We start from the raw sequence: 12,403 nt of genomic DNA, 5'->3' as shown, positions 1-12,403 counted from the left end.
CTATAATATATAAATTTATCAAGATAAACTAAACGATCTCGAAGATGTAGTAATCAGCACAACATAGACATTTTCCTACTGTAGTTTCAAAGAATAGAACTGTAGAACATAGCCTCTTGAGTGAGTACAATACACAGCCATACCGTATAAATACATGACATCCCCCCTCCGCCAGATATCGGATATCAGATATCATTCATTCTACTTACTATATTACATACAACGACTTCAATTCCTCTCAATATACCTGTAGAAACTAGCAGTCCGAATAGACACCCCATTCGCCTCTCAGCAATTCTCAACCTGCCATCAACATTAAAAATAATAGCCATCCCGCAGCCCCCGCCCTCTCCTCTCCTTCCCGGGCCTCATGACGCCATCCAGTCCCAATACCTCTATCCAGGTCCGCGGTCTCAACTATAAATTTGCAGATGGCACTACTGGCCTGACTGATATCTATCTCGATCTCCCTAAGGGCAGCCGAACCCTACTGATTGGCGGTAAATATCCCTTTCCTTTTGAGAATTACTTCCCGTTTCCACCCCGCACCCCACCCCCGCTTAAACACATACAGGTGCCATAGACATATATACAAACTAGCCACCGAGTTTAAACTATTTACTAACAAATCTATCCCCCTTCTGGTGGGAAAAAACAACACAGCCAATGGCGCCGGCAAAACCACCCTTCTCCGCCTTCTCTCCGGCAAACGCCTCGCCCCCCACGGCACCGTGCTAATCGGCGGCATAGACCCGTTCACCACAGGTCTCGAAGGCGTAACCTACCTAGGCGTCGAATGGGTTCTGAATCCCATAGTCCGCACAGATATAGACGTGCCTACCCTCTTAGCCTCCGTCGGCGGTGACGCATACCCAGCCCGCCGCGACCAACTCGTCCGAATCCTCGACATAGACCTCAACTGGCACATGCACGCTGTCTCCGATGGGGAACGACGCCGCGTACAACTTGCCATGGGCCTGTTACGGCCCTGGACCCTGCTCTTACTTGATGAGATCACGGTGGACCTGGATCTGTTGAGCCGGAGTGAGTTTCTGGGGTTTCTGAAGCGGGAGACGGAGGAGCGGGAGTGTACGATTGTGTATGCTACTCATATCTTGGATAATCTGGCCAAGTGGCCGACGCACCTAGTACATATGCATTTGGGCCGGGTGAGGGATTCGGGACCCATTGAGAAGTTTGAGATGGGGAAGCAGGTTTCTGGTTCCGAGAATAGTCGGTTGGGAGAGGTGGTGTTGGAGTGGTTGAAAAGAGATTTGAGGGAGAGAGGACCACGGCCGGGCCTACCGGGAGAGGGGAAACAGCTTCCGGTTGAATAATGGGAGGCCGATATAGAGGGTATTGGTATTTGCAAAAACGGGGCACTTTTTCCTATAGCTATGCTTCATGTGGCGCATTATGCTTTCGTTGTAAGTGAGTTTCAACCACCATAAGCTCATTTTACTGTATATTTGGGACTTCGGATACTGATGACTGGGAAGGCCTTTTTAGAGCTTCAAAGAAGGGAGGCAGGCCTCAACGCCAAAAATATATCCAGGAAAAATTTCTATGTTCATATATAAATAGTTATTGTCCATGACACATGTGACACATTCATTTAATAACATTCCCGTTGGCTATGGAAACAAATCCAAAATCTTAAAAACCCGCACTGAGCTATCCTCACTCGCAATAGCAAGTTCATACCCTTCATCCGCTTCTTTTACTTCTGCACAGACTGGCTTCCATGCCAACTGCGTAATAGCCTTCGATGGACACTCCAACCCCGGCAACGCCATCCCCTCCTGAACCTCCCCAAGCCCATCAATCGCAAATGCATGCAGGCTAATCCTCCCCGTATCCAAACCGACAGCAAGATAAAACCGATCCCCGCCAACAACCTCAGATAGGAAATCAATAGCCGTAACGGGACTCGTAAATGAAATGGTAGATTTACACGTAAAAGACACCCCCTGGTTCTCTTCCTGTTCCTGCACCCATACCTTCACGGTCTTATCCCGTCCCGCCGTCGCAAACACTCTGGGCCCACTGCTCCCAATAACCGGCGCCCAACTCGCATCCAAGATCATCCTCGAATGACCCCGCGGATTCGCGCACAACAACTTAAAAACCCCCCTCTTCTCATCCCCCTCTTCCTTACCTTCCCGCCTCCAAACCGCCCACTGTCTATCCCTCCCCACACTAACCAAAAACTTATCATCCGCCGAAAACCTTAAACAAGTAACAGTCAACGAATGCGCCGCCAACGACGGCTTGATCTCATGCCATGTCGTCGCTGCAGCGTCGTATAGGCGTATAACGGCGTGGTCCAGCGAGCTGGCTTTGCAAGCTGTAGCGATGAGCGTGCCGTCGTGGCTGGTGGCGAGGGCGGAGATTTCGTAGCCGTGGCCATAGAGCTTTTCGTGCTCAGGCCAGAGGGTGTATTTTGAGAGATGGTCTTCGAGGGGTGGGTGGGGGAGGTGGAGAGCAGAGGCTTGTGGGGTTGCTTCCGGTGCGGGTGCGGATTGGGTATCTTCTCCTCCTTCGTCGGCGAGATCTACGTCGTCGTCAGCGGCTTTGTTGGAGAGGCCAAGAACGGGGATGTTAGCGGCCTCAGGCATGTCGGCCGGCTTGACTCCGCCGGTGAAGCCGGTTAGATTCTCGAGGAGGTTTGCGATTGCTTTTGTCTGGTTGAAGACGCGGAGAAGCTTTTCATCAGCGCCGGAGACGAAGCGCCATGGTCCCAATGAAGCAATGCAGTTAAGATCGTAGCCGTGGATCTGTGGGCGGGAAAATTCATGCCATGAGTAACAGCACCCGTTGTCATTGCCATGTTTCCACCTCGCATGTAGTCTCGTAGTCTGATCTGAACTCGTCGACAGCAGGTAGCCCCCACTTGTAGGCTCCCATTCAATCCCATTAACCGCTCTCACATGGCCCGTAACAGCGATGTTCTGTACCCACAAATCGGACTCGCTCTCATGCTCCCACAATCTCCAAGAACCTGTGCGGCCCAGGCTGACCACCGTATCACCACGGGATGACCAGAGGCCGATCCAGAACCCACCAGTGCTGCCCGTGGCGGTGGTAGATCCCTTCTGAGAGCTAATCTCACCCATGCGCGCGGCGGAGTACCAGACACCAGATACCGGGTCCGATTCCCAGATAACGAGCGAGTTATCAGCAGAGGCAGAGAGGAGCTTTGGGTTTTTTGGGTCCGGGTTCCATGCGACGGTGTAAATCCAGTCCTCGTGGCCGAACAGGAGAGCTTCGAAAGTAACCGAATACTTCGATCCGCTCGCCGCGAATTCATGCGCTTTGTTAGAAAGCGTCTGCTCGAGGTTCCCTCCCAATATTACCCCTTCATCGTCATCGTTCTTTCGAGCCGGGAAAACATCATCGCCTGTATGAACGCGCCAGAGACGAATGTATTTATCCTGACTAGCAGATGCAAGGAAGAAATCCTGAGATTGCGATTGTGATTGTGACTGTGACTGACTCTGCTCAACATCCATATCTGTAAAAGCAAGAGACCTCACCCAAGCCTCATGACCGGTAAGATTAGCTTTAAGCTCGAACTGACGTGCCTCCGTTTCCGCATCCCCTCCCCCGTCCTGCATCACATATATCTGTATCGCAGTCCTCGTTCCGCCCACAGCCAACACCATAGGTGGCGCAGACCCGGCATCCTTCCCCCCTTCTTCTTTCTTCCCGCGAAGCGCCCTCAATGCGAGCGTCAACGCGAAATACCTCGGCTTCAGCGTAATCGTTTGCATTAATTGGCCGTCTATCGTTGAAGCAGCAGCACCACTGTCCCCCTTAATCTCTCTAAGTCTCCACACCCTCACCGTCCCATCTGCGGCGCCAGATACAAACAGCCCAGAGCCGCGCGCGACATCAATGCAATTTATGGCACCGTCGTGGCCGTCGAGGGTTGCAACGTGCGAGAATGACGGTCTTGTTGGAGTAGATGTAGCTTTAGATGGAGCGGTATCAGATTCATGATTATCCTGCCGCCGCCAGACCCGTATCGTCCGATCTGCGGAGCCGGTGAGGAGGAAATGGTGAGAACCACCATCTGAGCAGGGAAACGTGTAGAATTTGACCGCGTTGACTTCATCAGTATGGCCGTTTAACAGAGCATATACCCCCGTTTTATATTTGTCCTATTCGCGCTCCAACAGAAAAAAAGCAAATTGTAAGAATATACACTATACTATATTTGTTACAATTGACTCAAGCAGCAAGAAATATTAATAAGGGCATACAGTAGGATCCCAGAGGGCCACATTGTTATCAGCGCCAAAAGCGAGAATTCCCGTGTTCTCGTCCCAGTCCGCGGCGGAGGGATGTCTGTTTCCGCCAACGGAGATGTATTCGGTGAGGGCAGTGAGGGTTGAGGGCGCCATGGCGCTGGCGGCTGGATTGTTGTCTAACAGAAGGAGATGGCTATTATTATATCTCCATGTATGTCGATTTGCGCCTGAAGTTCGTTTAACTAGGTTGTTGGGTTATTCTTGGTGGTGTTATTTATGTATTCCATTTGTCGATGGTTGGTGTTGGAAATTTCAGCCCAAACCTTTTTCCTTATCGATAAGAAAATAATTCCCCGCAACAAAAAAAAAGAACATCCCATACATTATTACTTTAACATCACTCACTCTAGGTCCTAGGTCACCAAACAATTTCACCACCTTAACATCTCTTTTATTCTCTATTTATTCATCTGTAGATATACCCGGCAAGCAAACAGTTATCATGGGCTCCATAACCACTCCATCTCCCTCCCAGTCCCTCTCCATCACGGTAGAATTCAGGTACGATTCCAAACCCCCTCCTGCTCTCCGTCTCCCATTTCCCCCTCAGTCCACAAGCTAACATAGATCCATACCCTTATCCTAACACAGTGGCGGTCTCGAATTACTCTTCGAGAACAAACGAAAACACACCCTTTCCATTCCCGCCACATACCCGTCCCCGTCGAGCGGGGAACCCGAGCCAACATCCATAACCTCCCTCGTCCACTACCTAATAGAAAATCTCATGAAGGATCAGCGGCAGGAGTTATTTGTGGTCGATGGGGCTGTGTAAGTAGATACCCTCTATATATTCTCTTTCCGTCCTCAGAATATGGTCGGTTGGTTATCGGGCGTGTGCATCAGTATTATTAATACAGGGATATTTGAATTTCTGGCTAATAATGGCGGGGATGTAATTCCTTATCTACATATAAATTTAGACGGCCTGGGATCCTCGTCCTAATAAACGATGCCGATTGGGAATTAGAGGGCGAGGAGAAGTATCAGATTCAGCAGGGGGATAATATATTATTCGTCTCTACGTTGCATGGCGGGTAACGAGGGATGGACAAGATAATTCTTCGCTGTTGTTCAAAGTAAGAGGAGGGAAATCAATATATCAAGGGAAAAAATATGTTTCTTTCTTTTCTATATTATAATCCAAGCCAAACGAAACGAAAACGCGAAAAACAAAAGGAAGGAATGAACACTCATGTCAGACATCAAGCATCAGTTATCGATCATCAAACATCAAACATCACGCATAAAAGAAATGCGTGGGAAATACTGGACAACATATTCCATCATCCCATAGCTTCATCATCGAAAGAAGAGCATTCAGCCCAGCACACACTCACAAAAACAAACGCCCAAACCCTAAACAACATCCTCCGCATGATGTTGCAAAATCTTCTCTCCATCCCTCTGCGGCCTGAACCCACCTGCCGGAGTGGCTCCGCGCGGGATACTCAGTCCCGCTGTACCGACACCACTATTTTCACCCCCACCGCCACCATCGCCGTTAGTACTCCCATTCCCATTCCCGTCCAACCCACCAGGCATCGGAGAGACAACTCCACTCGGTGGAACAGGTATTTTGATATCCTCTGGCGATGCGGGGATAATCTCCGGAGGGAGATCGGGGATATGTATGCGTTTCGCTTTGTTGTTGTAGCTTGCTGGGATGATCTTTTTTGTTTGAATATGTTAGACGTTGTGTGCCATGCATATACGAATATTATCAAGGGTTCTAGGGGGGGAAAAATGTTTTACGACATACCTCAATAATCTCATCGCGCGGAAATGACAAGAACGGGATATCTGCAGCATTACAAGCCATCAGATACCCATACAGCACACGCAGGACACTCTCATGCGCAATGATAAGTAGGTCATTCCGCTCCCGTTCAAGTTCAAGGATAATCGGTTCAAGACGCACGGCGAGGTCATGGTACGACTCAGCCCGCGGGTACCGATGATGATACGGATCCATCTCATGCTTTGCAACCTCATCAGGATACTCCTGCCGAATCCTCCTTTCGGACATCTTCTCACAGACACCAGGGTTCAACTGGCTCATCTGTGACCGATGGCGTATTTTGTAGCCCCGTTCGAGTAGGAATTGTGCAGTCTCCACTGTCCGGCGCCGGGTGGATGTCCACACCGTAAGTGGTTTCAACTCCGTGTCAGCATCATCACCCTGCTCAGCGATAAGTGCCTGTCTCTCTGATTCACGGTGCTGCAGGAGTCTCTCGGTCATTTTGCGAGCATAGTCCAGTCCTTGTTCGGAGAGGGGTGCGTCGGTTTTGTAGGAGTTTGGGTCCAGGCAGGTTCCAGCCTGAGTTGGTTTCGCACTGTCAGCCAAATTATCATGTCCAGAGGGGAGACGTAGTATTAAAGCTTACCCGCACGAAATATGTATGTCGTGATTTGTTATGTAAATTGAGCAGGTAGAAGACAATCCGGTGGTGCAGGTAGCCGAAGGAGCGGTTGTTGATCATCATGCGCTCGCCGGCGTTGATCATCTACCTTGCATGTTAATATGATGCTCACCTTTAAGTAAGGAAAAACATGAGAGAAAGAAAAACAATTCAGGAAGGGATGGTGAAAGGAGTGCCGGCGTAATTACCAACCTTGATATAATTCAGCTCCGATTCATTCATAGTCTGAAACTGCGGTATCCGAGCCGAGATTCGCGCCAGATAATCTTTTACAGCATCCTTGGGGTCCCATCCAACGTACTGTCATCATAAAGAAAACTCAGCAAACTAGTTTCAGCACACCCAGCGAGGTACATGTATGGCACGACAACATACGTCTGGAGAAGATATCTTTACGCTCAGGACATTTTCTTCAATTATCCTCTCATCATCACACAGCGACTCGATGAATAGTGTCTAGAGAATAAGTGAATGTTAGTATGCCTGCCCATCATATAGCACTATACCCAGCGCATTTTTCAGGGGTCTTACATCAATGTCATGCTTAGCGAATTCCTTTGCTAGGGACCGACGACCAGCGGCAATTGGGTTCACAGCGTCGTATATGGCAATCTGGCCGTTCTCGTGGTTTAGGAAATGATAGATGTCTTCTCTACACTTTTTCACAATTTTTTGTCTGAGGAGGACGGACGAGGCGGATGCTGTAGAGTTTTGCATTGTCAGAAAGGTCTTATCTAGCAGCTCTAGCAATTAAGGGGGGAGAAAAGGGGTACCAGAATGGATGTATAGAGGGAAATCAACAATGATAATACTTTAGCGTTCACTCACCGTTGACAAAGAAGTAATCATCAGGAACATCCTGACCAGGCCCGACAGTCGCACGTCGATAGTCGCCCAGATGGAATATCCGCGTCTTCACACCGAGCCTATATATATCGGCTAGGTCAGCTCACTAACAGTTAAGTTGAGGATAAATGAATCAATGGAAGTAAACACGAACCATCTGAGGTACCGTGCAAGCGCAACAGATATGTGTCTAGAGTCAAACCGAGGAGAGTTAGCTCACTAAATTCCTATTAAAAAGAAACAAAAAGAAGAGATGAGGGCTTTACGAACGTTTTGCCCCTAGCTGGCAAGCCGACGGTGATGATTACTATACGCCCGGAGTGGAAGAGGCGTCCGGACTCTGTGCTGTAGAGCTGAGCGGGGGCAAGCTCGCCTGTCTCTGGAAGATCATGGATGGCGTCGACGGAGGTGCTCGACTTTTTCTGGAAGCGGGGAGAGGTTGCGACGACATCCGCTGTCCTAACTAGCTAGTTAGAGGACTGGAATTATATATCTAACCGTGAGGTGGTAGGTCAAGAGGAATAATAGTGGTAGGTCAAGAGGAATAATAGTGGTAGGTCAAGAGGAATAATAGTGGTAGTGGGAGCTTCATACAGGAGTGTGTCCATGCTTGACGTAGTGCTGATCCTGACCTCACAAGAACAGAGGGAATGGGATTTGGATCCCTGATATCTGGTAAGATATGCTTGGGAGGACAATGTAGGTAGAGGATGTATATATATATATATGTGTGTGTGTGTGTGTGTGTATATAGATAGAGAGAATAGATAATAGTGTATGTCACTTGGGGGAGGGGGATTTACGGCAGACTCCCAGCAAGCGTATATAGATAGATAGCAGCCAGCTAGGGCCAGAGCCGGAATAGAGCTTCAGCCCAACAACGAACAGTTCTTATCCGCAGACGAGAACGACAGCCAACAACAGCGACATTTCCAACAGACGCAGACGCAGACGCAGACACAGACACAGCCCAGACGCAGGCTGACGAATGTCCTTGTCTGTATATATCTCTCTCTGTTATGGATATTCCGTCTCCCGGTTGGGGTTGGGGATGGACGGGGAGCGCCAAGCCTGACATGAACCGAGGGGGGGCGCTAGTCCCAAAGTGCACTAGTGTATCAAAATGTTCAAACCTTCCAACTTCGCTCTATAATTTCCTAGAAAGAGAACCTGGAAACAATATCACCATCCTCCGAGCAAAGGTTCTGTTATACGCCAATAGCTCCATTGCTCCCGGGCTGCCTTTACTACTGAGACCTTTCTATTTTATTTCGCCTCATTCCCTTCTGTTCACTGTAGAGGCGGCCCTCGAATTCCTTTTTATTTTTATTGTCTTAAATTGAACCCTCCGTGTCCTTCCCGCCCAATATGTCCGACGCCCTCGCTTTCCTCTCAGATAACTCTGTAGTCGACGCCCTCAAAGATGCATATAGTTCATTCTCCGCCCGAAGGGAAGCGCTGGGCTTGTCCAATCCAGGAACCGTAGAGAATGTCTCCAGAGAAGTCCAAAAGGATGTCCTGCTCTCCAATTTCATGTTCACAGGCCTCCGGGCAGATCTGACAAAGGTCTTCGGCATGTCTCCTCTTTTCCGCGTCTCCCACGCCTTCACAATGGGTTCGCAGCAAGGAACCCTGCCTCCGTATGCCTTTTCTTCCATGTTCGGATCTCCTAAGGTATGTACCAAATCCACCTCGCATCTGTAACAACTTTCGTGTTGGGGTATCGGAGATAGATCTAACGGTGGAAAAAGGTCTTCCTACAAGGAAACCTCGGTAGTGATGGAGCCCTTGCCGCCGTCGCCAACTACAGATGGAACTCCGCATGGGTTACAAAGACAAACACACAGATAATGCCCGGAAGTGCGCAGGGTTTGATCCAGATTGACAACGACTACACCGGCGCAGACTTCTCTGCGTCTCTCAAGGCCTTCAACCCATCCTTCCTAGAAGGCGGCATCACCGGAATATTCGTCGGAAGCTATCTTCAATCCGTCACCCCGAGCCTCGCATTGGGTCTTGAGGCCATGTGGCAGCGACAGGGCCTCAGCGTCCCGCCCGAAACTGCTCTGTCCTATTGCGCCAAGTACAAGGGAGATGATTGGATTGCCAGTGCCCAGCTTCAAGCTCAAGGCGTCATCAATGCCTCGTACTGGAAGAAGCTGTCTGATAAGGTTGAGGCCGGCGTTGATATGAACCTCCAGTTCGCCCCTAGCCCCTCGGGATTGATGGGTGACATCCGCAAAGAGGGCACCACGACTGTCGGAGCCAAATACGAATTCAGAGCATCTACCTTCCGCGCACAAATCGATAGTGCTGGCAAGCTGAGCTGTCTCTTGGAAAAGCGCGTCGCCATGCCTATCTCTTTGACTTTCGCTGGAGAGATTGATCAAGTCAAGGTATGTTTCCTACATGTCGTCAAGTGGTAGAAATTTATGGCAGAGAAAAAGCAATCCCAGCTAACCGAATCTATTACTATCAACAGCAACAAGCCAAGATCGGTCTCGCCGTCTCCTTCGAAATGGCCTCGGAAGAGCTGATGGAGCAGCAAGAATCCGGCGAAATGCCCAACGTTCCATCCCCGCCATTCTAAGTTTGAAAAGCCCCGATGCATTCCCGTCCAATCGCATGACATGAGAAGGACAAGAAACTAGATGACCAAAAAGCAAGACAAGGAAAACAAATCCTAATCGCAATGCTCCTCTACACGACCCTGCTCCTATCATCATCTCTCCTTTCTGCTACCAACCTCCGAAAACCACCCCCCTTCACATCTCACCACCGAATTAACCTTCCCCTTCCAACCCCGTGTTTTAATAGCTCTATCATATCTTCACTCTTCGTCCCACACACCATCTACACCCCACATCCACATCTATCTACGTGTACATCTATCCACCCGTCCCAAATCCCTTAGCAGCATTGTGGGTAACTGGCGCAGAAGTGAAACGCCTCCACCATCCACACTTCTGATTCTCGAGACCATTATTTTTTAAAGAGATTTCGTCATTCTGCGCGTGTCCTTTGTTTCATTTTATTTTTTATTTTTTATTTTTTTTCCCCGTCTTCCTTTGCCGTTTTCCATTGTCTACTTCTTTTTTTTTGTGTATATCCGAGATGGCTTGAATTACCTATCCCTAGGGGCTAGGGACTAGGGACTAGGACAGCAACAAAATAAAAAGATATAATCTATTTCCAAGAAACCATTTCCATTTCCATCTGTTCATTACGATTTCCAATATTCTATCTATAGACATGTTTCCCCTTCCGTCTTTTTATCCCCTCCGCTTCCCATTTCCCAATGGTGGTTTTGGTTTCTGCTTTCGTCAGCTGTTTCTGTTTCTGTGTCTGCGTCTGTGTCTGTGTCTGTGTCCGCGTCTTGGGTGCGCGTACGTATTTCCCTCCGTCCGTGTGTCGCGCAATTGTCCCGCATCCATGATTCATCGCCTGTCGTGTTCCTGAAACGCCCAGTCTTTACTCCATGCTCCCTAACGTCGAATACATTCCGTATTGTCAAAAGGGCGAGTTCAGCCTGGATTGATTCAGTGAAAGAATCCAGCTTATGAGCCTACCTCCCTTCTCCTCCGCTTTTCTTATGCTAGCTTACGTTTTGAAGCGGGAAACCTACCCCATCCAGACATCCACTATATATAGGCTCCGTAAAAGACAAATGCAGTTTCGTGCCCGTCAATTCCGCCTTTTGGGATGATTTTGGATTGAACTGAGGAGAAAGGGAGGACCGCTTGAGGAGTAAAAAAAAAAAAAAAAAAAAAAAAAAAAAAAAAAAAAAAAAAAAAAAAAAAAAATAGAAAGAAAGAAAGAAAGAAAGAAAAAGGGAAAGGGGCAAGAACCTTTTGTCCGGTGTAAAATATTATAGTTCTCTCCTCAAGTTAAGTACGGCAAAGAATTAGACGAAATAATAATATATGATTAGCGCTGGGGGTTTGAATCCACATCCAACCAATCCTTTCAACATAGATATTTAGGACAGACAGCTCTAGCAATAATGGGTTTGGGTATGGTATGCATATCAGGATATACCATTGAACCGCCATTAACTTACTCCATATATCCCCTCTGTCGTAGTGGAAACATTTGCCCGTACAGAACAAGTGACGTAGCAACGAGCACGGGTGGACGGATGGACGGGGGTGCTCAAAGCTCTGTACTCCGTAATGTAAAAGCAAACTTCCAATTGTAAGTTAGGGTGTAAAACTCCAGCTTAAAACATATATATATATATATCACCGAGATTATATAGTTTACATAGTTAACTATCTTTATTAATGCAAATTGCAGTTCCTCAGGCTGTGCACTGCCCTACAGGGTAAGAATATATCAGCACAGCGAGCACAAAAGCAAAGAAAGAAACACGAATTCGAAGCTTGACAGATGATATATGATGATATGATATTCATTTTCCCCCGCCGTACAACCAGGCTGTTTCGCGATTTATATTAACAGTAGAAAACCGTGAGATGAAAGAAGGAAAGAAAAGAAAGAAAAAGAGAAAGGAAGAGAGAAGTAAAAAAAAAAATAAGAAGAAAAAAAAAAGAAGAAAAACCGCTTTGAGCTTGAAACCGACCTCCTGCCAATCCCTCATTATGCATGCATGCAACCTCTATGAGCTATATAAGCTCGAACCCCCAGGTTGGGCCAGGCATAAATCATACAAGCTGTGCCCCCCAACAACCTATTACCTATATATATATATATGAAGCCTCGCATGACCACTATTCCGGTATCAATAGAAGGGGGGGGCAACCGATCCGTGACCCCGTGCAGGATTTCAATTGAGACCTGACATGCATGCGCTTTACATGG

At 48.1% G+C, this 12,403-nt stretch overlaps 5 protein-coding genes across 7 annotated transcripts; 3 read left to right on the top strand and 2 right to left on the bottom strand.

Moving 5' to 3' along the window:
• The first annotated feature begins 18 nt into the window (after positions 1-18).
• On the top strand, positions 19-1,813 carry BDCG_09160 (ATPase). 3 transcript variants are annotated; one of them, XM_045424951.1, is made up of 3 exons: positions 19-500; positions 664-1,427; positions 1,500-1,710. In XM_045424951.1, the coding sequence occupies exons 1-2, from the start codon at positions 371-373 to the stop codon at positions 1,335-1,337; spliced, it is 804 nt and encodes a 267-aa protein (XP_045282835.1). In that variant the 5' UTR covers positions 19-370; the 3' UTR covers positions 1,338-1,427; positions 1,500-1,710. The 3 variants fall into 3 exon arrangements, with proteins under 3 accessions (XP_045282835.1, XP_045273547.1, XP_045282834.1); XM_045424949.1 differs by having other exon boundaries at positions 39-500; positions 664-1,431; positions 1,500-1,813; XM_045424950.1 differs by having other exon boundaries at positions 664-1,710.
• BDCG_09159 (elongator complex protein 2) lies at positions 1,504-4,569 on the bottom strand. Its single transcript, XM_045424948.1, has 2 exons — positions 4,266-4,569; positions 1,504-4,163 (listed from the first exon to the last, which is right to left on the bottom strand). The coding sequence occupies exons 1-2, from the start codon at positions 4,404-4,406 to the stop codon at positions 1,635-1,637; spliced, it is 2,670 nt and encodes an 889-aa protein (XP_045273546.1). The 5' UTR covers positions 4,407-4,569; the 3' UTR covers positions 1,504-1,634.
• Positions 4,570-4,755: 186 nt separating this feature from the next.
• Positions 4,756-5,354, top strand: BDCG_09158 (ubiquitin-like modifier 1; the record flags this gene model as incomplete). The annotated part of the gene is made up of 3 exons (XM_045424947.1): positions 4,756-4,814; positions 4,905-5,084; positions 5,237-5,354. 3 exons carry the CDS (start codon positions 4,756-4,758, stop codon positions 5,352-5,354), a joined length of 357 nt encoding a protein of 118 aa, XP_045273545.1.
• Positions 5,114-8,619, bottom strand: BDCG_09157 (elongator complex protein 2). The gene is made up of 10 exons (XM_045424946.1): positions 8,177-8,619; positions 7,853-8,041; positions 7,737-7,772; positions 7,565-7,662; positions 7,268-7,437; positions 7,112-7,192; positions 6,929-7,036; positions 6,701-6,820; positions 6,076-6,633; positions 5,114-5,984 (listed from the first exon to the last, which is right to left on the bottom strand). Exons 1-10 carry the CDS (start codon positions 8,188-8,190, stop codon positions 5,673-5,675), a joined length of 1,686 nt encoding a protein of 561 aa, XP_045273544.1. The 5' UTR covers positions 8,191-8,619; the 3' UTR covers positions 5,114-5,672.
• A 132-nt stretch (positions 8,620-8,751) lies between these two features.
• BDCG_09156 (mitochondrial import receptor subunit TOM40) lies at positions 8,752-11,859 on the top strand. The gene is made up of 3 exons (XM_045424945.1): positions 8,752-9,256; positions 9,334-9,978; positions 10,065-11,859. Exons 1-3 carry the CDS (start codon positions 8,951-8,953, stop codon positions 10,170-10,172), a joined length of 1,059 nt encoding a protein of 352 aa, XP_045273543.1. The 5' UTR covers positions 8,752-8,950; the 3' UTR covers positions 10,173-11,859.
• Positions 11,860-12,403: the final 544 nt, after the last annotated feature.

The sequence above is a fragment of the Blastomyces dermatitidis genome (genome assembly GCF_000003525.1).
Source record: "Blastomyces dermatitidis ER-3 genomic scaffold supercont1.14, whole genome shotgun sequence".
Classification (NCBI taxonomy): domain Eukaryota; kingdom Fungi; phylum Ascomycota; class Eurotiomycetes; order Onygenales; family Ajellomycetaceae; genus Blastomyces; species Blastomyces dermatitidis.
Note: the sequence above shows the minus strand (reverse complement) of the source record. Positions and strands in the feature narration are given on the sequence as shown.

Bases quoted from the DNA above. Each gene is read 5' to 3' on its own strand.
- BDCG_09160 (XM_045424949.1), top strand. From the start codon at position 371: ATGACGCCATCCAGTCCCAATACCTCTATCCAGGTCCGCGGTCTCAAC. The intron at 501-663 runs GTAAATATCCCT...AAAACAACACAG, and splicing joins CCGAACCCTACTGATTGGCG to CCAATGGCGCCGGCAAAACC.
- BDCG_09159 (XM_045424948.1), bottom strand. From the start codon at position 4,406: ATGGCGCCCTCAACCCTCACTGCCCTCACCGAATACATCTCCGTTGGC. The intron at 4,164-4,265 runs GTATGCCCTTAT...GAGCGCGAATAG, and splicing joins TGGCCCTCTGGGATCCTACT to GACAAATATAAAACGGGGGT.
- BDCG_09157 (XM_045424946.1), bottom strand. The intron at 7,438-7,564 runs GTGAGTGAACGC...AAAACTCTACAG, and splicing joins TGATTACTTCTTTGTCAACG to CATCCGCCTCGTCCGTCCTC. The intron at 6,634-6,700 runs GTAAGCTTTAAT...AAACCAACTCAG, and splicing joins GACATACATATTTCGTGCGG to GCTGGAACCTGCCTGGACCC.
- BDCG_09156 (XM_045424945.1), top strand. From the start codon at position 8,951: ATGTCCGACGCCCTCGCTTTCCTCTCAGATAACTCTGTAGTCGACGCC. The intron at 9,257-9,333 runs GTATGTACCAAA...CGGTGGAAAAAG, and splicing joins CCATGTTCGGATCTCCTAAG to GTCTTCCTACAAGGAAACCT. The intron at 9,979-10,064 runs GTATGTTTCCTA...TACTATCAACAG, and splicing joins GAGAGATTGATCAAGTCAAG to CAACAAGCCAAGATCGGTCT.